Source organism: Maniola jurtina, chromosome 28 (genome assembly GCF_905333055.1).
Source record: "Maniola jurtina chromosome 28, ilManJurt1.1, whole genome shotgun sequence".
NCBI lineage: Eukaryota > Metazoa > Arthropoda > Insecta > Lepidoptera > Nymphalidae > Maniola > Maniola jurtina.
Genome location: NC_060056.1, coordinates 6,517,000 through 6,538,759, shown reverse-complemented (window position 1 = coordinate 6,538,759; position 21,760 = coordinate 6,517,000). Strand labels below are relative to the sequence as shown.

At 38.0% G+C, this 21,760-nt stretch overlaps 3 protein-coding genes across 3 annotated transcripts; 1 reads left to right on the top strand and 2 right to left on the bottom strand.

Annotated features, from left to right (window-relative positions):
• Positions 1 to 575: 575 nt before the first annotated feature.
• Positions 576 to 12,772, top strand: LOC123879360 (U1 small nuclear ribonucleoprotein 70 kDa). Its single transcript, XM_045927027.1, has 9 exons — positions 576 to 973; positions 1,924 to 2,106; positions 2,650 to 2,712; positions 3,609 to 3,690; positions 7,631 to 7,732; positions 8,508 to 8,642; positions 9,015 to 9,162; positions 9,813 to 9,976; positions 10,797 to 12,772. The coding sequence occupies exons 1-9, from the start codon at positions 830 to 832 to the stop codon at positions 10,907 to 10,909; spliced, it is 1,134 nt and encodes a 377-aa protein (XP_045782983.1). The 5' UTR covers positions 576 to 829; the 3' UTR covers positions 10,910 to 12,772.
• A 1,654-nt stretch (positions 12,773 to 14,426) lies between these two features.
• Positions 14,427 to 17,601, bottom strand: LOC123879365. The gene is made up of 4 exons (XM_045927032.1): positions 17,112 to 17,601; positions 16,253 to 16,443; positions 15,488 to 15,644; positions 14,427 to 14,804 (listed from the first exon to the last, which is right to left on the bottom strand). The coding sequence occupies exons 1-4, from the start codon at positions 17,174 to 17,176 to the stop codon at positions 14,477 to 14,479; spliced, it is 741 nt and encodes a 246-aa protein (XP_045782988.1). The 5' UTR covers positions 17,177 to 17,601; the 3' UTR covers positions 14,427 to 14,476.
• An 802-nt stretch (positions 17,602 to 18,403) lies between these two features.
• On the bottom strand, positions 18,404 to 21,715 carry LOC123879364 (RNA pseudouridylate synthase domain-containing protein 1-like). Its single transcript, XM_045927031.1, has 5 exons — positions 21,262 to 21,715; positions 20,556 to 20,796; positions 20,056 to 20,217; positions 19,179 to 19,296; positions 18,404 to 18,623 (listed from the first exon to the last, which is right to left on the bottom strand). The coding sequence occupies exons 1-5, from the start codon at positions 21,352 to 21,354 to the stop codon at positions 18,419 to 18,421; spliced, it is 819 nt and encodes a 272-aa protein (XP_045782987.1). The 5' UTR covers positions 21,355 to 21,715; the 3' UTR covers positions 18,404 to 18,418.
• Positions 21,716 to 21,760: the final 45 nt, after the last annotated feature.

The following is a 21,760-nucleotide window of genomic DNA, read 5'->3' as shown; positions in this document are numbered from 1 at the left end:
TATACCCTGGATTAGCACATAGGCTACTTTTTATCCCGAATAATCAAAGAGTTCCCACAGGAATTTTAAAAAACCCACATCCACGCGAACGAAGTCGCGGGCATCAGCTAGTTAATAATAATGCGTGAAGTATTTCTAAAGTTACCCACTAACTATTGTCTATGATAGCACATTACGAAAATACTGGTGTCCATAGTCCAAGTCATTCTTTAAAAAAAAAACAAATTACAATGATGGTCACAGACCAGACTCTCGTCTGGCTCCGCTTTACAAAGATTAGCCAATGTCAAGTTTGTAGTTATTTGTAATAAGTTAGAGAAACTATACAAGTATGGATCCCGTCTGTGCCGGCGCTCGCCGACACACGCACGGCACCTCCTTAGAGCGCTTTCCAGTCAGTTTTAACAAAAAAAAAAAAAACACGCCAAAAAGGCAGAGCACGCCCGCCAGCTAACACCAACACAGACGAAGTCCAGACCAAAGACTACAATATTATACTCATATGATACTCATTATCCGGATTCGTGGTCTGTGCTCATTATACTGTCACAGACCACGAAATACGAATCATGATGGCGTTCTGTTGATGACATTTGGATTTTGTAAAAAAAATTGAACAAATTCATCAAAATGGTGGCGTTTTTGCATTGTACTCAAGAATTTGTTTTATGAAATTGTGAATTTGTGATTATAGTTCATAATAAACAATTGTAACATACTATACAAAAGTTACCACAAGTTTAAGTATAGTGAAATTACAAAGTGATAAGTGAAGTTCAATGATTTTTTAAATGTATTTACGGCGTGGCGTGTAGTGAAATAGGTGAAAATGACGCAGTTTCTGCCGCCGAATCTCCTCGCTCTGTTCGCGGCGCGGGACCCCATCCCGTACTTGCCGCCCGCAGCGAAGCTTCCTCATGAAAAGAAGCAGAAGGGCTACGATGGTGTCGGCGCATTTCTTAACATTTTTGAGGTTAGCATAGCATTTTGACGTAGCATTTGTATTTCTAATCGAGTTTCTTTATTATTGGCTTTACGCTTGACCGAAATCTATAATTACTAGCTGGAACGCCAATTTCCAGAGATATGTACAAAACTACAAACACATCTAGAACTGCTAAGTTTAACGTTGTTTCGCGTTCTGTATTTACTTAGATTTTTTTTTAAAATAAATGAAAAAATTTGTCTATGTGGCCTTTCATGGTCAACTGTTCCACCAATCTTGATGAAAAGCACATAGATGTGCACAGCTAGCTCACTTCCTGGAGAGAGTAATTTTATACTTTTATCCTGGAAAGATAGATATTGAGAAAAATGCTATTTAAAGTTAAAGTAAAAGGTAACTGGACCTACTTATGCAAACCAAAATCAATCTACACACATACTAAAATCTAGTTAAGTAATTACAGCTTTCTGTAATATCTGTTCATCAACCATGTAGAGATCAAAATGACTCACAATTATTTTAAGTTAAGCAAACATAACTAATTAAATATCATTTGCTTAATAGGAAAACCTTGTGAGGAAACCTGACGCCTGAGAGTTCTTTATAATAGTCTCAAAGGTGTGTAAAGTCTACAAATCTGCACTTGGCCAGCGTGGTAAACCATAGACTAAACCCTTCTTATTCTGAAAGGAGACTGGTGTCTCAATTGCATTAGAATAACAGCTACAATGTCACAATAGCAATCATCTCTGATTGGCTGATGCTTGCTCACTTTTGGCTACAATGTATTGTTGCAACAAGAATACCATAAATTCAGCCAATTCCAATGATTGTGATTGTAATAATGACTGGTATAGTTTACCTGCAATTGAGCAGCTGTGCTCAGTAGCAAGCTGGCCATGAATTGATGATTATGTTAATGAAGAAAGAAAGGTGTGAACAAAATTGTGCTTTCATTAATTGTTATTCTTCTTAAGCATCCTTCAGAAACCCCACCCCCCACCCGAGTGGAGACAAGAGAAGAGCGCCTGGAGAGGAGAAGAAGAGAGAGAGCAGAGCAAACTGCATACAAGCTAGAGCAGGAGATAGCACTGTGGGACCCCACCACCAACTTGCCAGTCACTGGGGACCCCTTCAAGACACTGTTTGTGGCCAGAGTTGTGAGTACTCCTTCCTTTATAACCGACTAGACCTTGGAATTTAGATTTTTCGAAATCCTGTGGGAGCTAGTTGATTTTATGGGATAAAAAGTAGCCTATGTGTTAATCCAGGGTATAATCTATCTCCATTCCATATTTCAGCCAAATCTGTCCAGTAGTTTTTGCGTGAAAGAGTAACAAACATACACATACACAAACTTTTGCCTTTATAATATTGTGTGATGTGATATCCATATTAATATTATAAACATAAAAGTGTCTGTTTACTTGTCAGAGCTCATCTGCTTAACTGATTTTGAGGAAATTTTGTACAGATAAAGCTTCCATCTGAGAGTCAGATATGTATATGCTATTTTTTATTCCAGAAATGCAAGAGTTCTCATAGGAATTAATATAAGAAACCTAAGTCCATGTGAATATTTATGTTTTCCACAGTACACTATAAGAGAACCTAAGTTTTCAAAAAATATTTGAAAGTTGATTCAAAAATTTCAATTTGAAGAGCATTTATGTGTTATAATATATAATGTTTGTTTGCTTCAGAACTATGACACATCAGAATCTAAGCTTAGGAGAGAGTTTGAAACCTATGGACCCATTAAAAAAGTGAGTACTCCTTAAATTACATTTTGAAAATTGATTGATTGCCTGGTGGAGATTGCTCTAAGCAATAAGGCTGCCTTTGCACACAATTGGTTTTTTTTCTGTTTCTTCCTTTTGTGTTGTGTTCCTTTTCATGTTTTTGTGTGCAATAAAGATTTCATCTATCTATTATCATCTATTGATAGATCATTGAAAACACTAACATACGAATTGGATTATTGAGGGCTTTGACGATTTTGATTTTGACCTACCTAGCAGTCCACCATTTTTCTTTTTTTTTTCAAAATAATAGCCATTCATAAAACCTGTATTAATTAATAGCTGGCATCAATACAATCAAGTATTCTTCCTAAAAGCTTCCAAAGTGTCATATTTCCAAGATATAAGTCATCAAAGTTGTACTGGTGAAGTCATCAGTTCAACAGTCTAGCCACCAGTACAACTTTGATAGTTTATATTTGGAAACATGTCACTTTCCAGGCGCCAGGCTCCATATTAAAATATTGAAACCCATTTCATAATCATCTATCTATAATTGGATTGCTAAACACATCTTGCCCACCACTGCTCTTGTAGAACAAATGGGCCTTAGTATGGAAATCACTAGACTAGCAGTGCTTGAAGAATCAAATAAAACATCTGACTGGAGCGAAGGTCAATGAACGTTACGTAAATAGGTCACTTGAAGTCAATGTTACGACGTAGGTGGGGCATTGCCCCAAGTTAAGTATGCTATACAATGCAGATTTGAAAAATACTAAATCACTACAACTACAAGATAAGGCAAATGGTTATTAGCATTGGATTACATTGGATTGGATTGGCATTGGATTGGATAATAATAACGCTAAGTTTTTGCTAGCATTCTAGTTACATCCTGTATATTATGTCCTTTTCAGATATACATGGTTTATAACAAGGACAATGGCAAGCCGCGGGGTTATGCCTTCATTGAGTACGAGCATGAGCGCGACATGCACTGTGAGTACGCATAAGGACGCCCACGCACCACGCGACACACTGGGGACATGGCTGCAACACAACCTAGCACACAGGCAAACTTATATTCCCCAACATGCCTATCAGATAATCATACTCAGATTTTGGCTGTTCATTTCATTTATTTACATTATTGCTTTTGAAGATTTGATATAACAAAATGGTGCTCAATGCATGCAGGAATCAAATTTTAAATTTCAACTCAATTCCAATGCTCTCTTTGAAAGAAATTATTCAAAGAACCAAATTATATAATAAAATTAGTCAGGAGGCAAAAACTTTGCATTCAAAATTCTGGAGGTTTGAGGGGTCTATTTATTTATAATTTTAACTTTTTATCAAAAACAATTGATTCAAAAAAAAACTTTTCTGAGAAGAACACAAGATATAATAATTGTAAAAGTTGTAGTACATTGTGTACCAAAAAAAGATTGTGTTGAAGCCATGTTTCTCTTATAAAATACTTGATTTTTTATTGAAATTACATAATATTATATAATTTTGTTTTATATTGTAGGTTTGTTATGTTGTTCATAATAATTTTGGTATTATTAATAATTTATTATTACACATTTTCTTCTACATGTCTCTGTGATATATTTGATATTGCACATAATATGTGTAAACTGTGTAAATGTGTGTATTTCATGTTTAATTGGTATAATATTATGACAACATAGCAAGTCTCAAATTATGAAAATCCTTTTGGAGGAGTCCTTTTTTTTCAATTTTTATTTAACTTATGTAAAATCTATTTACAGACTTATGAAATTTTTCCTAGCCCTCATTGTTTAATAAATAATTAGCTAAATCCAGAATATGGGCGCACGGCGGTGTGTCATCCAAGTTCCTAAATTGGACCCCTCCAAAAAGATGTGCCCGAAAACCCACGTTAGCTTGAGGAAGAGATGTATGATTAATACGTGGTTTTTTCTATTCAGACCACAGACCCAGCCGTTAAGACACACACAAACGAGATTTGCGGCGTTTTTTGAATAGGTTTGTATGTGGTGGTAAGATACCAACATACAAGTATAAATATTACTATATTGTAATGTTTAGACTCCGTTCTACCAACATACAAGTATAAAAATATTACTCTATTGCAATGTTCAGACTCTGTTCTCGAAAAGAGGGTAAAAAGGTGACTTATTAAAAGTAGGGTAACTGAATATACATATTATCTGAATGAGATAAAGTTATGTCTGAAATGTAGAAAAAAGTTTAGGTCGCCGTTTTTCAAAAGCAGGTAAATTCATGTTGTATTAGAATGAATTAAAAATATTTGTTTTTTTGGAGAAATTATCCTGATATGGACTTCTAATATGAATAATGAAAATTACGACTTATTCTTTAGAAGTTTAATCATATTTTTGTAGGGCTGTTACACTATTTTAAAGAGTAGTTAAGAAATAAGTATATGTTTAGAAAAATTATGCATAAAACTACACATGTTCGTGTAAAAAAATTTAGTCGAAAAGTTCTAGGAGGGGGGGGGGGGGGGGGGTCTGAAAAAGTAGGCCAAGTTCTTTTAATTTCTAGTTAGGTCACTTATTGTTACGAAAGTCGTCAAATAACTTGGAAAAGATAAGTATGAACATTTTTCATATTTTTATATTATTTATGTTTATGGAGTAATCAAAAGGAATATAAACATTTAATTAAACTGTATTCCGACGTAACAATTTGGATGAAGTAAAGTATTTCTGTATTTCTGCGCAATATGGAGAAGTAAGTAAATGCGCACCAGGTAAAGTTTTGGTGGATATTTCGCCACCGAAAATGCTTTGCACCGTCTGATTTATGGCTGCTTGGAATGAACTGGTACCTAGATTTTCATATCTAACTAGCCGATGCCCGCGACCTCACCCGCATGGAATTAGGTTTTTGAAATCCCGTGGGAACTCCGGGATTTCCCGGGATTAAAAGTAGACTATGTGCTCATCTAGAATATTATCTATCTCCATTCTAAATTTCAGCCAAATCCGTCCAGTAGTTTTTACGTGAAGGAGTGACAAACACACACACACACATACAAACTTTCGCCTTTATAATATTAGTGTGATAGTGTGATAAATAAAAGTTTATTCAGCACAACAAAATCACAAAAAAAAAGATTAAAAATAAAAATACAATTCATACAAATTATCAACTAAACTTAAAACTAGAAAATACTAAGACCAATATTGTGTCTGTGAGCTAAAAGGGCTCTGCCTCAGCAGGATGCTGCGGTATTTGACTACCGCAGCGCTGATTTTCAGGCAGAGCCCTTATCTCAATGTATCACACTTGACACTATCATTATAAAGGCGAAAGTTTGTGTGTTATGTGTGTGTGTATATGTTTGTTACTCCTTCACGCAAAAACTACTAAACGGATTTGGCTGAGGAATGGAGATAGATAATATCCTGGATTAGCACATAGGCTACTTTTTATCCCGGAAAATAAAAGAGTTCCCGCGGGATTTCGAAGAACCTAAATCCACGCGGGCGAAGTCGCGGGCACCGGCTAGTAGTAACATAAAATAATGTTAATATGAATAGTACAAAAAACTATTTTGGTACAAAATTTATTTCTTCATGATGTAGAATTCTAAAGATACCCCATAATCTAAATCTGTTCAGGCATTATTTCGAAGTTATCGCAACATAAAATAAAAACTCATGTACACACAATACAATATTATCTACCTAGCTGGTAATTAATAAATGATCAATGTGGGTCCCCCTAATATAGTTGAAACTATTCAAATAAATATCAGTATTCTTTAAATCAAGTAGTTGCAAAATTACGATAATTTATCAAAAGTTCGGTAAAATACGGTAATTTTACCATTATTTATACAAAATACCGTAACAGTATTTCTATCAAGTATGGACTGCTTTTTCGACTTATTTCACTCGTACCTAGTATCAACCAGGGAAATAGTTACAATCAAAATTAAATTCTAGATTCATTTCTTGAACAATACAGCATTCTATTCCATGCAACTTATAAATTGGACGAAAGCTATATTTTGCGAAAAAAAGTAACCCCAACTTTCTTCGAAAAATATAGCTTGTCATAGCTTAGCATTGTCGGTGGCGAGGCTAACTCCGCGCCGCTCCGCTCCGTTTCGGTAATTTCTAAAAAGACGTAAGTAAAGCTAAAGACGGATCGACGGGTTTGTGGGTAAAAAAAAAGTAAGTAGTTAACGGTAGGTACATTTGAATTTTGTCTTTTAATTGACATTTAAAAAAAAAAAGGTGTCGGTCGGCTCGGTCGGTAGGTATACAGAGTAGGTATATTTTTTATATGAATGTGTATGTAGTAGATGCATTTTTTAGATAATTTTGACATTTTTTTTTTTCGAAAAAATCTTAAAAAGTGCATCTCTGACAATTTTTTATGAATGTTGTTTTTTTAGATGGTTTAACTGTACATAATACGGTCGTATTCTGTGTACGGTTAAAATTTTGGTTCGCGTGGTCTTTTTTTTTTAAGATAAAAAAAATTGGTTTTGATTTAGATTTTTTGAACCATGTGAACCAAATTAACGATTTTAATATTCCATGCGTATGTCTTTATATAGTTTTTCCCTTGAGTATTAAAAGTATAGGCGAAATCGAGTGCAATAAAATACCTATTATCTATAATAGTTCTTCTAATTCTGTCTTCTATCATATATACCTTCTAGGTAAACGCGTCCCATCTTAGACCAAATCATCACTTTCCATCAGGTGTGATTGTGGTCAAGCGCTTGCCTATAGTGAATAAAAAAATGTGTCTAGTTTTTGTGTTTTTTTTTTTTTAATCCAATTTAGGACTTTTTTTTTAAATTCAATATTACTCTCAAAAAAGATTTTTTTGTAGGCAAAAAGACATACGCATGGACTGGTACTGTATAGCGGTAACGCGTGTTAACCTGTGGTGTACGTTTCAGCGGCGTACAAGCACGCGGACGGCAAGAAGATCGACGGCAAGCGCGTGCTCGTGGACGTCGAACGCGCGCGCACTGTGAAAGGCTGGCTGCCCCGCCGACTGGGTGAGGACACACACATCTCTCTCTCTCTCTATCTAGTCCCTCTTCATTTCGATCATTGAGGTCCACTTCGTCTGTGTTGGTGTTTGCTGGCGCGCGTGCGGTGTGTTTTTTTTTTTTTTTTTGTTAAAAGTGGGCGGTTTTTGTGTTTCACTGGTGTTTTTTGGTGGTTGAACTGACTGGGAAGCGCTCTAAGGGGCGCCGCGCGTGTGTCGGCGAGCGCCGGCACAGTCGAAGTCCATACTTATATAGTTTCCCTAACTTGTAAATAACTACAAACTTGACATTGGCTTATCTTTGTAAAGCCAGACGTGAGAGAAAAAAAAAAGATTTGAGGTCCCTGTGATCTTGCAACCTCATGCAGATTAATCGGTTCCATCGGCTTCTATCGGAGGCTAGTCTTGCAATTGTGTGTTTGCATTTGGAGTCCCTAAGCTGATCTGCCCGTCCGGTTGGTGAGCGGCCTCTCGAGCTTTTGCCATCTGCGTTGCTTGTCACAATAAGTTTTTCTAAAATGACGGCTTCATCAAATTCAAATTCATAATATTTTTATTCAATTAGAATTTTAAAAGTTCTTTTGAATCGTCAAAATCTACCACTTTTGAATCTACCACTGGTTCGGAATGCCTTTCCTACCGAGAAGAACCAGCAAGAAACTCGGCGGTTGCTCTTTTCAAAGACATCGCATGATGTGTCCAGAATAGGAGAGCAGGCGTTTGTAACATATGAAGGAAAGCGGTGCACTCATCTGTGATATGACCATAATATGTATCCACAGGCGGCGGGCTGGGGGGCACGCGGCGCGGGGGGGCGGACGTCAACATCAAGCACTCCGGCCGCGAGGACAACGAGAGGGAGAGGGAGCGATACCGCCTCGAGCAGCGCGACAGGGACAGGGACGAGCGTCGCGACCGTCAGTACACTCTTATTTGTTATACTGTATTGTCCGGGTCGACCTCCGTAACCAAACAAAGGTCGACTAGGTGAAGCTGAATGAAGGGACGACCAGTTTTCTGACGTAGCCCATTTTAGAGCTCGTTCACACAGGCTGCGTAAGCGTAGACGTAGCGCGTACCATTGCGTTGTAATGTATGAGACGTGGCATACCGTTTGCGTGGCGTGAAATTGATAGTATTTAATATTTAGTAATGTATTATTATTGACTGTTTTTTAAGTTGTACCTATTGTATTAGCAATGCCCGTAGTGTAGCATTGCGCATCCACCATCAAATGTATATGAAAGCAAAGAAATATACAATGAACATCTAATATGTCTGTATTGCAGGCGGTCGTCGCCGCAGCCGCTCTCGCTCGCGCAAACGCTCTGCGTCTCGCTCGCGGCGTCGCGAGAGAGAGAGAGGGGAGAGAGCCGAGCGCCCCGAGCGGAATGCGGAGAGAGGGGAGCGGGAGAAGAGAGAGGACGAGCCCGAGAGGTAATATCTCAGGATAACTCTACATAACACGTCATAGTGCGAGATAAAACACTAGTAGCTCCATCTAGCGACGGTTTGGAACAACTCCGATATTCAATTTGATGAGATGAGTCGAATAACTACCGAAATCTAGTATAACAATCAAAAAACTACCAACGTTAGCTTTCATAAGCTTATCTAGAACTTGAAAAAAAAGTAGTTTCTTCCAATTTCAAGATAGTTGTCAGAGAATCTAGGCCCTCGTCTAAGCGCTAATGCTAATAAACAGCGAATTTTAGTGTATCACTACTGCCATCTATCGGCAAATTAAGGTGAAAGTTATTATGTGAAGTGGAAACTAGTTACAATTATTTGTTCTTATCTTGTTGTCAAGTTTTATACTTGATAAAGTATGGATCTAAAGACAACTGGGTAGATCAAAGTGGTTGGAAGGTTATGTGCTGGAACATACATTTTACGATTCAAAAGTATTTGCAAATTTTTAATGAAATAAAAATAATTCTATTCTATTATGTTGATTTAAGATCAATTTATTATTCGCTAAAAATACTGTACCGCGTTTAAAACATTGCTAACGCTATCTAGCGGCAGTTTTAAACAACTCCAAGAAACAAGTAGTATAATGCGAATGAATCCTTTGTACTGTGCAGACGTCGCCGGCGCTCGCGCTCGCGCTCGGAGCGCCGCCGCGAGCGCCGCGACCGCGACAAGGAGCGGGACAAGGACCGCGACAAGCGCCGCCGCCGCGACAAGGAGCGCAAGGAGCCCAAGGTCAAGCCCGAGGACATCAAGATCAAGGAGGAGCCCCAAGACGGTACGTCCCTTGATAGCTGTCGTTGGCATTAGGTTTTTTTTTTTCTTTAAATCTGGCTTTACTCTGATTAGCCAATGTCAAGTTTGTGATATTTTCAAGTTATTGAATTTATACAAGTATGGACTCCGTCTGCGCCGGCGCCCGCCGACACACGCGCGGCGCCCCTCCAGAGCGCTTCCCAGTCAGTTCCACCACCAAAAAACACCAACTAACACAAAAACCAGCCACTCTTAACAAAAAAAAAACACTCCAAACAAGCACAGCACGCCCGCCAGCAAACGCCATCACAGACGAAGTCCTTGGCATTAGGTATCAAGATAAAGTTTAAAAACCGGCCAAGTGCGAGTCAGACTCGCGCACTGAGGGTTCCCTACTCGGGTATTTTTTCCAAGATTTTGCACTATAAATCAAAAACTATTATGCATAAAAATAAATAAAAATCTGTTTTAGAATGTACAGGTGAAGCCCTTTCATGTGATACCCCACTTGGTATAGTTATCTTAAACACATTTTAATTTTTTTTGAAGCTGTTACCACAAATTCACGGTTTTCAGATTTATTCCTGTACTTGTGCGATAAGGCCTACCTACCTACCAAATTTCATGATTCTAGGTCAACATGAAGTACCCTATAGGTTTCTTGACAGACACGACGGACGGACGGACGGACGGACAGACGGACAACAAAGTGATCCTCTTCTTCTTCTCTCTGGGCTGGTCAAAGTGATCCTATAAGGGTTCCGTTTTTCCTTTTGAGGTACGGAACCCTAAAAATCTGATGATGATAAGTAATAATAACCCGTTGTTGTTTGGTGTTCCAGACTACCCGGAGTTCAACATCCCTCCTCTGGACGTCCACATCAAGCAGGAGCCCGAGGACGACAACAAGTACAACCCCGAGGACGCCAACGGGGATGACTACAATAACTACTAGCTGTAGCAACAGACAGACAACATATATTACAGTTACTATACACATACGGACAACAGGAATAAAATGAATTAAAAATCGATTCTAATTTCGAGGGTAGTTCAAAAACTTTTCCACGCTCAAAATGTCTTTAACAACTATATAGTATAGAAGCAGGCGTTATTTTGAGGAAGTCCATAATATACAAAGAACCAGAGGCTTAATTGGCTATAATCCGTCAAACCAAACAAATCTGTATGGTGCAACATGCAGCATGCGACATGCACCGCCCACTGATAAACAGCCTTGGTGGCTGGCTTTTCCTGCATGTTTATCAGTGGGAGGGCGGGCGGTGTCGCATGCTGTATGTTACATCTACAGATTTATTTGGTTCGGTGGATTATAGCGAATTAAGCTTTTGGTCAGTTGTATCAGTTGTGTTAACAACTATAGCAATTGATGGTAGTTTAAATTATTTTATCTACACTCAATAATAATTACTAACATCTGTAGCGACAAACGGACAAGATATATTAATTAGAGTTCTATACATATACGGACAACACGAAAGAAATGAATTCAAGATCGATTCTAATTTCGAGGGTAGTTTAAAAACTTTCCCCTGCTCAAAATGTCGTCAGCAAATAGTGCGTAAATAAGAAGAGACTCGCCATATTTGCTCTATGTGTCAATTGTCATGACAACTTTTTTTTTAAATTGGATACAAGTTAGCCCTTGACTGCAATCTCACCTAGTGGTAAGTGATGATGCAGTCTAAGATAGAACCGGGCTTACTTGGACGGGGTATGGCAGATTCCATTAAACCCATACCCTTTTGTACTCATCATCGTACCGGAATGCTAAATCGCTTGGTGGCACGGCTTTGCCGGTAGGGTGGTAGCTAACCGCGGCCGAAGCCTCCCACCAGACCAGATCAGAAATTAATAAACATCAAACCCCTGCTGATAATCGCACCCGGGACCTCCCACTATTGAAGTGTTGACACTGAGCAATATGGCGAGACCTTTTAAAAATACAGCAATTAATAACTCTACAACTATATGAATTATATAATAAATACATGAATTGATATAAATACATTGAATGGATACATTAAATGTACAGACAAAACTAAAAAATTAAGTAAGATGATTGATAATGTTAAGATCTAAAGCAATATACATACATACATACATACATAATGTTATATTAACATCGCCATCAACTATACAAGTAACAATTCACACGGACAAACCTAAATAGTTTATTAAATGAGGGTAGTCAAAAAGAATAATGTTCTTTCGAGTTTCGAATCACTCTAACTTCCGAGTAAATGAACCTAAATCACCTTGTCATAAGGTTTTAATTCAATTGCACATCCAGCAAGGATACTTTGCAAAATAAAAAATAATATCGGAATAAAGACTTTGAAATGAAGTACATTAGGGTTCATTTTACTCTGACGTTTAGTGTTTCGTTTTCTATGTTATAGAGAGAACCTACTTATAGTATGCGACAGGTCGAGATGGCAATCGGAGTGTGAGGCGGGGAGACGCCCCGCATACCCGCGCTAACCCGCACCGGGTTAACCCGATTGCCATGTGGACCTGTCGTGTACTATATGCATTTTAAGTTTCTATATCCACCAGTTAAGACCATTGTCAGTCAGTTACTCACGTACTGACAATAAAATTATGGACTATAGGTTAGAGAAACGCATTTTTTTTTTAAATCAATTAAAAATGCGAGTAGATACAATTTTTCGTAACTTTCTAAAATTATCTGCTTTTAAATGAGCTGACGAAGTATTTGAAGAATATATTCTGTATTCTTAGGATAAGGTATTCTTAATGATAAATAATAATAAATAAAAATATTTGAATGGATGAATCAGTTTTTTATTTACTTCCTTTAGATACCAGAGACATGAAAGAGAAAACGAGAGTTGGTCCGAGTGCGCGTTTATTACCGTTACTCGGCCGAATAACTCGGTTCAAATGCAGAATATGGTAATATAGTGTAGCGGTTGCCACATTCGCAAGAAGATGTCGCTTCTATACTCAATCAATCAACAACTCTCGATACACGACCTACGGCCTAGATGGCAGCACGGGTAGCTTAATCGAAAAACTCAAGGAGAAACACGCAACTTTCAATCGCATTGACAGAGCGTTTACCAAATTGGACTATATATAGAAGTTTCAACGCATAACCGTCGGCCCAGCTGGCGCTACCGAGTACGACACCGCTTGGTTGGGAAATTTCCCTATTGCTACGGTCGAGCACACAGACACAGCACCCGTACAATAGTTTAAACACTGCACTGTACAACGCTTATAGCCTTCCTATTTGATTAAGATACTCAACTATATGCCCTATTTCGCACGAGCGTTGCGTTAAAACCCGGCTTGCGCTGACAATACAAAGTGCGCGATAAAAAAGCGTTGACGTGTGAACAGGTACTTGGGAATGCATTTGTTCTATTTGAACGCTTTTTTAACGTCCGTAAAAACTCGTGCGAATTAGCCCTAACAGGTGTATTTTTAACCCCCGGCCCAAAAAGAGGGGTGTTATAAGATTGACGTGTGTATCCGTCTGGCATCGTAGCTCCTAAACTAATGAACCGATTTTAATTTAGTTTTTTTTTGTTCGAAAGGTGGCTTGATAGAGAGTGTTCTTAGCTATAATCCAAGAAAACCGGTTCAGCCGTTTGAAAGTTATCAGCTCTTTTCTAGTTACTGTAACCTTCACTTGTCGGGGGTGTTATAAATTAATTTACACTTGTTCTCCTCATACACGTTCCCTTCTCCTAGGAACAGTCAATTGCTGTAAATAGTGATTGCAGGTGCATATAAAAATATTCGTGCTAAGTATTCCAAAAAATGAGGTATTATGTTTTGCTCACCACACTTGGTCTTGTGGTGATATTTGCAGCGCGCCTCTAATCTACTTAAACCTGAACCGAGTTATTCGGCCGAGTACTCGGTTTGGCGAAAGTAGAGCCTATCGACACCACGATTTTTAAATGCGCCGTTGACGCGCATTTGTAGCGATACAGTCGTGATACGCACGCGATTCAGACGCAGCCTGTAGACCTTTGCACACCTGTATAAATTCTAACACGCCTTTGAATCGATACAGGCACGCGTGTGTAGCGATACAGACGCGATGCAAACGGCCGTGTGTAGCGATACAGACACGATGCATTCGTGCGTGTGTGTCGATACAGACGCGCCGGTGTCGCGCGTTTGAATCGATACAAACGCGATGCTAACACGCGTGTATATCGATACAAAAGCCAACAAACTGCTCTGTAGGATAAAAGCGCGCCGTCGACGTACATTTCTAAAACGCACGTCAACGGCGCGTTTAAAAAACGCGGTGTGCAAAGTTCCTAAAAACCGAATAAAATTCGGTACTCGGCACATCTCTAATTTAGACTGAGTTTTAAGTCAGATGAGATAAAGGTTCAGTATTTATAAAAAATCAAAGGTCAATTTTTTTCTTATATTTAATCAACACTTAATAATAATTACATATTATTATTAATAATAAGTTATACAATACTATAATATACCTAAATACGTGTACTTATACAATTTCATTGCTATTTTCTTCAAGATTCTTTCTCTTCCTTTTTCTGCTAGTCTTCTGTCTCTCTTCTAAGCTCTGAATATAGTTCTTCAGTTTAATGTGATCTCTTCTCAATCTCTCTACCAACATTCTTATCAAAGATTGCTTTTTAAGAAACTCCTTTCGTTTAGAAACATCCATTTTTATAATTTTTCCACTATTTTGTTTATTCTTTGCATTGGATTTGTTTTTCGTATTCGAAGTCTGGGGCACTTCTATAATGATAGATTTACACGATGAGTTTTCAAAAGATTCATCGTTTTTGGTCTTTATTTTTTGGTGCATGCTGAAAAAAATATTAAAATTGATTAAAAATAAAATATATAAGAAAAACTATGGGGTTATTCAAGGGGCGGACCTACAAATTCCTAAAAGGCCGCCAACGCATCACCAGTTCCTCTGTTGTAAGATTAAGAGTAGTTTGAGCTGTGAGATCAGTCAGTCAGTTCAACCTTTTTACTATCCATACTAATATTATAAATGCGAAAGTGTATCTGTTTGTCTGCTAGCTTTTCACAGCCCAACAGTTTAACAGATTTTGATCAAATTCGGTACCGCGTAGGCTACTTTTATCTCGTAAAATCAAAGAGTTCCCACGGGATTCTTAAAGGCCTATCCGTTAAACCGATTTATATGGGTACAGAGGTAGCTTGCATCCCTGATATTGACAACTTTTTTTTCCGGAAAATCAAAGAGTTCCCACAAGATTTTCAATAAATTTACGCAGACAAAGTCGCGGGCATCGGCTACATACAGTGGTCTTATTCTAAACTTATACAAGTACTAGATAAAAAAGTAGCCTATGTGCTAATCCAGGATATTATCTATCTCCATTCCAAATTTCGGATTAAGGAGTAACAAACATACACACACATACACACAAACTTTCGCCTTTATGATATTTGAGTGAAGAGTGATAGTGTGAAGTGTGATAGTGTGATTAGTCTATACAGTCAAAATAACATTTACCTGTCCATAACTCCTCCTTGGTCAGTACCCGGTACATCACTGTCCGTGTGTACGTTGGCGCCGATGCCCTCCGTCCAGTCTTCAGGGCTGTGAGGCTCAATCTTGATGTCCACGTCCACTTGGTGCATGTTGTACAAGTCTTCGTATGGATCCACCTCTGAAATTCACATCATCAACCATTCAGCCACTACTGAGCACAGTGTGTTTGATATGAAATACTAGCTGATGCCCGCGACTGCGTTCGCGTTAATATAGGTTTTTTCAAACTCATTGATTTTCTAGGATAAAAAGTAGCTTATGTATTAATTCTGGGTATAATCTATCTCCATTCCAAATTTCAGCCCAATCCGTTCAGTAGTTTTTGCGTAAAAGAGTAACAAACATACACACACACATCCAGACAAACTTTCGCCTTTATTATATTGGTGTGATGTAAAACCTTCCAGCATTAGTTTTCCCTCCACTTTTAATATAATTTTAAGTAAAGAGCGAATATCATTGGTGCTCCATTTTAGCCTGCATCATCACTTTCCATCAGGTGTGACTGTGGTCAAGTGTGTGCCCTACAATGAATAAATGAGAAGCCTCGATAGCTTAACAGTTGAGAAGCGGACTGAATTTCGAAAGGTCGGCGGTTCTAACCCCACCCGTTGCACTATTGTCGTACCCACTCCTGGCACAAGCTTTACGCTTAATTGGAGGGGAAAGGGGATTGTTAGTCATGATTAGCATGGCTAATATTCTTCTTTTTTTTAAGTGGCTTACCTGGTGGCCTGGTGAGCTGTATGGTGGGCAGGCTGCCCTGCCTCAGCAGCTCGCGGCCGTTGACCAGGCCGTAGCGGAAGCAGGTCTTGTCGAAGTGTATGGAGCAGATGGAGGTGCGCTTGCCCAGCGACACGTTACTCTTGCCTATGATGTCTAGCCATTTCTGTTTCTCAGCCTCGTCGTATGGGAACCTGGAAAGAAAAGCCTTGAGGTGTTGTGAGGTTCAACCTTAATGGCCGATTCACACCAATTGCGTATGCAGCACGTACACGTGACACGTGCGTAGTGATGCGCGTAAACCCCTTACACACCGGGTTACGCATACGTCCACGCTTTACGAAAGCGGTGTGCCATGTTTCATACAGTTCCACAAATTGCAACGCAATGGTACATGCTACATCTACACTTAAGTACGCAGCCTGTGTGAACGAGCTCTTAGCCCTTCGCTGGCACAAACACTGGCTCGGAATTCAATACAACTAACAACTTTGCGGCCTTGGCTTACAAATAACTATGCTAGTCACTTATGAAACACATGATGGTTCACAAAAAACAGTGAAGTGCATGCAAACACAGAAATCCCCACAGTAAAGGAGGAAATAGACAGGTCACTTGAGACCTACAAACAGAGACTTGAGGGTCACAAAAACAGCCTAGCAGTCCAACTTCTGGATGCCACTTACAGCATGTTCCGCCTTAAGAGGACAAGATTGGCCAGCATATAGTAATACTTCATCTTGGAGGGATGTCACATCGCTGGATGAGCAAAGCCTCAACTGTTAAACATTTACAGTCCTCAAATCTGTTCATTGTCCTATTGATCGCAGATGACAGAGATATGAAGAAAAAAAAAACTCACTTATGAAATGACCTCCGGGGTAACTTGTCTGCTCTCCATTTACATATGTAGCATGTTTGTACCATTCTATTTAATAGACTGTTTAATTATTTTCTTACACATTAAAGAAATTCTTGCAACAGAATAATCACCAGTTTTTGATTACATACTAACATTCGAGTAGGTAGTACATTTTCTTATATACCTATAGCTTTTAGAATTTATCAATTTTCAGATCTTTAAGAATTATAAGCTTTGAGAATAACTTTTTTCAGAATTTCGAGCCTCATTCAAAGCCTCCAAATGGACCACCATACCCACGGTTGAGAAACGATAAACAAAAGTAGTTTAATAACTATAAATTAATGATGGTCTAAACCTTTAGTGGTAATAATGAACAGTTTAATGTTTATGAAAAATTTAAATAATACAGCCAATTCACAACACTGCGAATTTTGTTTTCATTTTTTCATTCGCCAATTTTTTTGAATTATTGACTTTGACAATTGACATTGACATTTTTTCTCGAAGTTAATAATTTAGGGTTGTACTCGTTTCTATACTCATCTACCAGTTTCATAAATCGATTCATAATCAGAACTCTATAATATATCGATATCTTAATTTATCGTTAAAACACCATTCAAATTGATCAAGTAAAACACAAAAGACCACTTTTTCTTTATTTTTATTTTTATTGTTACAACTTTCTGGTACAAATAAAAAAAAAAAGACCGTGCTATCTACGCTGCACCTTGGCACGCTTACTTCACTCTGCAGGTGAGAATTGCAGCTGTCTTCTATACTAATAATTATAAAGAGGAAACCTTTGTATTTTTGTATGTTTGTATTGAATAGGCTCAAAAACTACTGGACCGATTTCAAAATTTCTTTTACCATTAGTTACTTAGAGGGATTCTTCCGAATCCGTATAGGCTATATTTTATCCCAGAAAATAGAAAAAAAAATGTCCACCCGTGCGAAGCTGGGGCGGGTCGCTAGTTATTAAATAAACAAGTGTAAATTTAATTATAACACCCCCGACAAGTGAAGGTTACAGTAAGAACTAGAAAAGAGCTGAAAACTTTCAAACGGCTGAACCGATTTTCTTGGATTATAGCTAAGAACACTCTCGATCAAGCCACCTTTTAAACAAAAAAAAACTAAATTAAAATCGGTTCATTAGTTTAGGAACTACGATGCCACAGACAGACACACAGATACACAGACAGACAGACAGGTACACAGATACACGCGTCAAACTTATAACACCCCTCTTTTTGGGTCGGGGGTTAATAAATGAAACCAATACGTCGCATTGTACACGTTTATTGTTTAAAACAGAACTCCTCACACTTGACGCCCACGGTGTAGCTGCGGTCGATGACGTCACAAGCGGCGGTGAAGTCCGCCGGCGTGCTGTACTTGTAGCACGTCTTCCCTGGCTTCCATTTACCACTGAGCTCCGGGTCTGTGAAGAATGGTTCTGAGGTCTGAATGTCCAGTGGGTCTTGCTCAAACGGTAGTATTAATCTGAGAAATAAATATAACTTTTAAGACCATGTTCATACGGCAATTGAACTGTACATTTTTAGGGTTTCCGTACCTCAAAAAAAAAAAGGAACCATTAGCCCTAATTCACAAGAGCACTAAAAAAGCGTTGCGTTAAAACCCGGCTTTGCGCTGAAAATACAACAGTGCGCGATAAAAAAGCGTTGACATATGAACAGATACTTACTTGGGAATGCATTTGTTCTATTTGAACGTCCGTAAAAGCTCTCGTACGAATGAGGCACTTTGTTGTATTTCTGTCTATCGTGTCTGTCAAAAAACCTACAGGGTACCTACTTCCCGTTGACCTAGAATCATGAAATTTGGCAGACAGGTATGTCTTATAGCATGAATAAAGGGAAAATCCGAAAATTTGTGCTTACATCACGAAAAAAATTGTAATTATTTTGCACGATGGTACGGAACCCTTCGTCCAGAATCCGGCTCACTCTGTGCCGTTTTTTTGCAAAATAAGACTAACTACGTACTACAATTCAATTCAAATCCGACGATTATTCGATATTGCAACAAGCTCACCTGGTAGCATGTAGGAACATTCTGTGCGGAGAGCTGTCTACTCTGTTGGTGTATGTGTAGTCGCCGAGGATCGTGTGACCGATGGCGCTACAGTGCACTCGTAATTGGTGACGACGACCTGTTAAGTTAAATTAAATTATTAAATTAATGTATACGCGGCTGAGTTTGTTGTGGGCTCTTCTCAAACTTGGGCGCGTTCGGAACCCTCGTAGCTTAAGTTTTAAGTTTTTTTTTATATTCAGATACAAGTTAGCCTCTGACTGTAAACTCTGCTGCTGGTAAGTGATGATACTAAGATGGAAACGGGTTAACTTGGGAGTTTACGTAAATCTAATAATTCAGACCATCAAAAGGAGTACAATAGTAGCTAGTTACTTTGAATTTTACATGTTAACATCTAGGTAGGTAGGTAGGTAGGTCATCTAGGTAGGTATCATAGATTATATCAATAAGTACCTTGTAAGTTGCAGTACTACAAACCAGATATTATACAATATACTACAAACTATATGTTCATAGAAATATTTGCGTTTTGAAAAATAAAATGTCAAATAAGCTTGATGACTTACATTCAGTGATTATCACTGAGTTGTAGCTTCCCACCAGATCAAGCAATACCTGAAATATCACCTGCCAGTTTACAATGATAATGCTAGAGCCTGTAGCTACAGTTAGAGGCGTGCAGTGCATAGAGGCTCATAGAGAAAAGTACTGCCTACCCTAGTTGTGATAAATAAACACTTATTCTCCACTATGACCCGCCAGAAAATAAGTTCATACCTTAATGCTTACCCTGGCTTTAAATCCTGTGAACGCTACTGTACAATGCAAAGCGAGGTGATGTCAATATATATCTAGAAGATGTAGTTCTACTAACCTGTGATGGGTTTCAGTAGCACCACAGTGACGGGATCTCCACAGTAGGTGCCAGTCTCCAATACCAGAAGTCGGGTATGCGCCGTGCGCGGCTCGTTGCTCAAACTGGCTGAGCTTATTACTGGCGACATCTTGTGAGAGCTTTGAGGTGACGGATCCACACCTGGTTTAAAAAAGTCGTTAGAGTCGGGACACTCTCAACTCAATATTGTAAATCAAATCTTTGAAAAGGACAACCACCGAGTTTCTTGCTGGTTATTTTTGGAAAGATATTCCGAAACATTGCTAGATGCATTTAATGATTCAAAGTAGTTACTTGTAAAAGTTAATTTAAATAAAAGTATTTGTATTCTATACATGTTATCGTATAAAAAATATTGTATAGAAGCAGGCATTATTTTGCGGAAGGCAAAATTGCGATACAGACTTGTATGACAGAGACAGAGTTGGTTTAGCGGATTATAGCAAATGGAGCTTTTGGTTTGCGTAAAAAACACTTACCCACAGCATAACGTATATCAGCTAACTCAAAGTTCAAAATATGTCCTCTGACGATAGCTAAATAATATTTGCTAGTAAGTCGCTTCTCGAACAGTTTCCCAGCGCGACCGGCGGCTGTCTTATTCTTAGCTATGCAAAGTATCCCACTGGTGGAGTAGTCGAGGCGATGCACAAAGTATAGTGGGCTCGTTGACGTGGAAAGGTGGGAATCATGTGACGCGATGTGGCAAGTTACAGTATTCTAAAATACAGATAAAAATAATATACATAATAGCTGAGTTTTTGTTTTATTACATACATTTTAAAAAATCATAATCATATTTAAATGCTATAAAAAACTATCGTTTAAAAAAATACATTACTATTACAATCTATTAATTTAAAATTATTTTAAGAATCGATTCTCTGCACCAGAGTTCATAGATGGCTTTGTACATCACTACAATTAATTGGATTTGATTGTCAAATGTCAACGTCAAATAAAAAAATAAACCAAAACCTCCTTTGTGTTTTCTCCAAACAACGCGTCTTTGGCGAAGTGAATAATTGTTCTGTGTGGCACAATAAAAAGCCACTAAAATAAACAACAACAACAACAAAATATTTCCAACTTTGTTACTCTCGCAATAGAGTAGTATGTTCCTTGTTACTAATAAAGTACCCTGATGAATACAAAACATATCTATGAATACAAAGCTTTACTTACCTTTTCATTTTCGTTATTTGAATTGATATACATGTCGTACGGTTTATTTACAATAACAAAATCGTCATTTTCTAATAATTTTTCGACAGCCATTTTGTCCTTAAAACCGCGAAAATTTAAAATGCGTTCAAAAGATTTTTTATCTGCCCATAAAATATTTCATCGATGGATTTTCTTTTGCAGTAATTTTGAGCAAAAGTATGGTGGTTATCCTTGGACACAAATGCTGTAGGAATCTTTGGAACGCTGTCTGTAGGGCTCTATCAAAATAAGCGTTCACTAAATCTTCCAGAGGCATTTTGCCCTTGGATCAGTTTTATACTTTAATTCCAATTTCACATTCCAATTTTTATATTTCCAGTATTTTTATTAATTCAACTATTTGGATTTCAACTAAATTCTGACTTTATCAAGATTGATTTAATCATAGTTAAATATTTTTATGGAAACCATTTAAGAAGTTTCTTCTTTTCTTCTCTATGACTCTTCATATAAGAAG

Coding starts and splice junctions, on each gene's coding strand:
- LOC123879364 (XM_045927031.1), bottom strand. CDS start 21,354: ATGGCTGTCGAAAAATTATTAGAAAATGACGATTTTGTTATTGTAAAT. Junction 19,297..20,055: donor GCTACTGAAACCCATCACAG/GTTAGTAGAACT, acceptor TTAACTTAACAG/GTCGTCGTCACCAATTACGA. Junction 18,624..19,178: donor ATGTTCCTACATGCTACCAG/GTGAGCTTGTTG, acceptor TTTATTTCTCAG/ATTAATACTACCGTTTGAGC.
- LOC123879360 (XM_045927027.1), top strand. CDS start 830: ATGACGCAGTTTCTGCCGCCGAATCTCCTCGCTCTGTTCGCGGCGCGG. Junction 2,107..2,649: donor CACTGTTTGTGGCCAGAGTT/GTGAGTACTCCT, acceptor TGTTTGCTTCAG/AACTATGACACATCAGAATC. Junction 3,691..7,630: donor GCATGAGCGCGACATGCACT/GTGAGTACGCAT, acceptor TGTACGTTTCAG/CGGCGTACAAGCACGCGGAC.
- LOC123879365 (XM_045927032.1), bottom strand. CDS start 17,176: ATGGTACAAACATGCTACATATGTAAATGGAGAGCAGACAAGTTACCC. Junction 15,645..16,252: donor ACAGCTCACCAGGCCACCAG/GTAAGCCACTTA, acceptor TGTGAATTTCAG/AGGTGGATCCATACGAAGAC. Junction 14,805..15,487: donor CAAGGAGGAGTTATGGACAG/GTAAATGTTATT, acceptor TATTTTTTTCAG/CATGCACCAAAAAATAAAGA.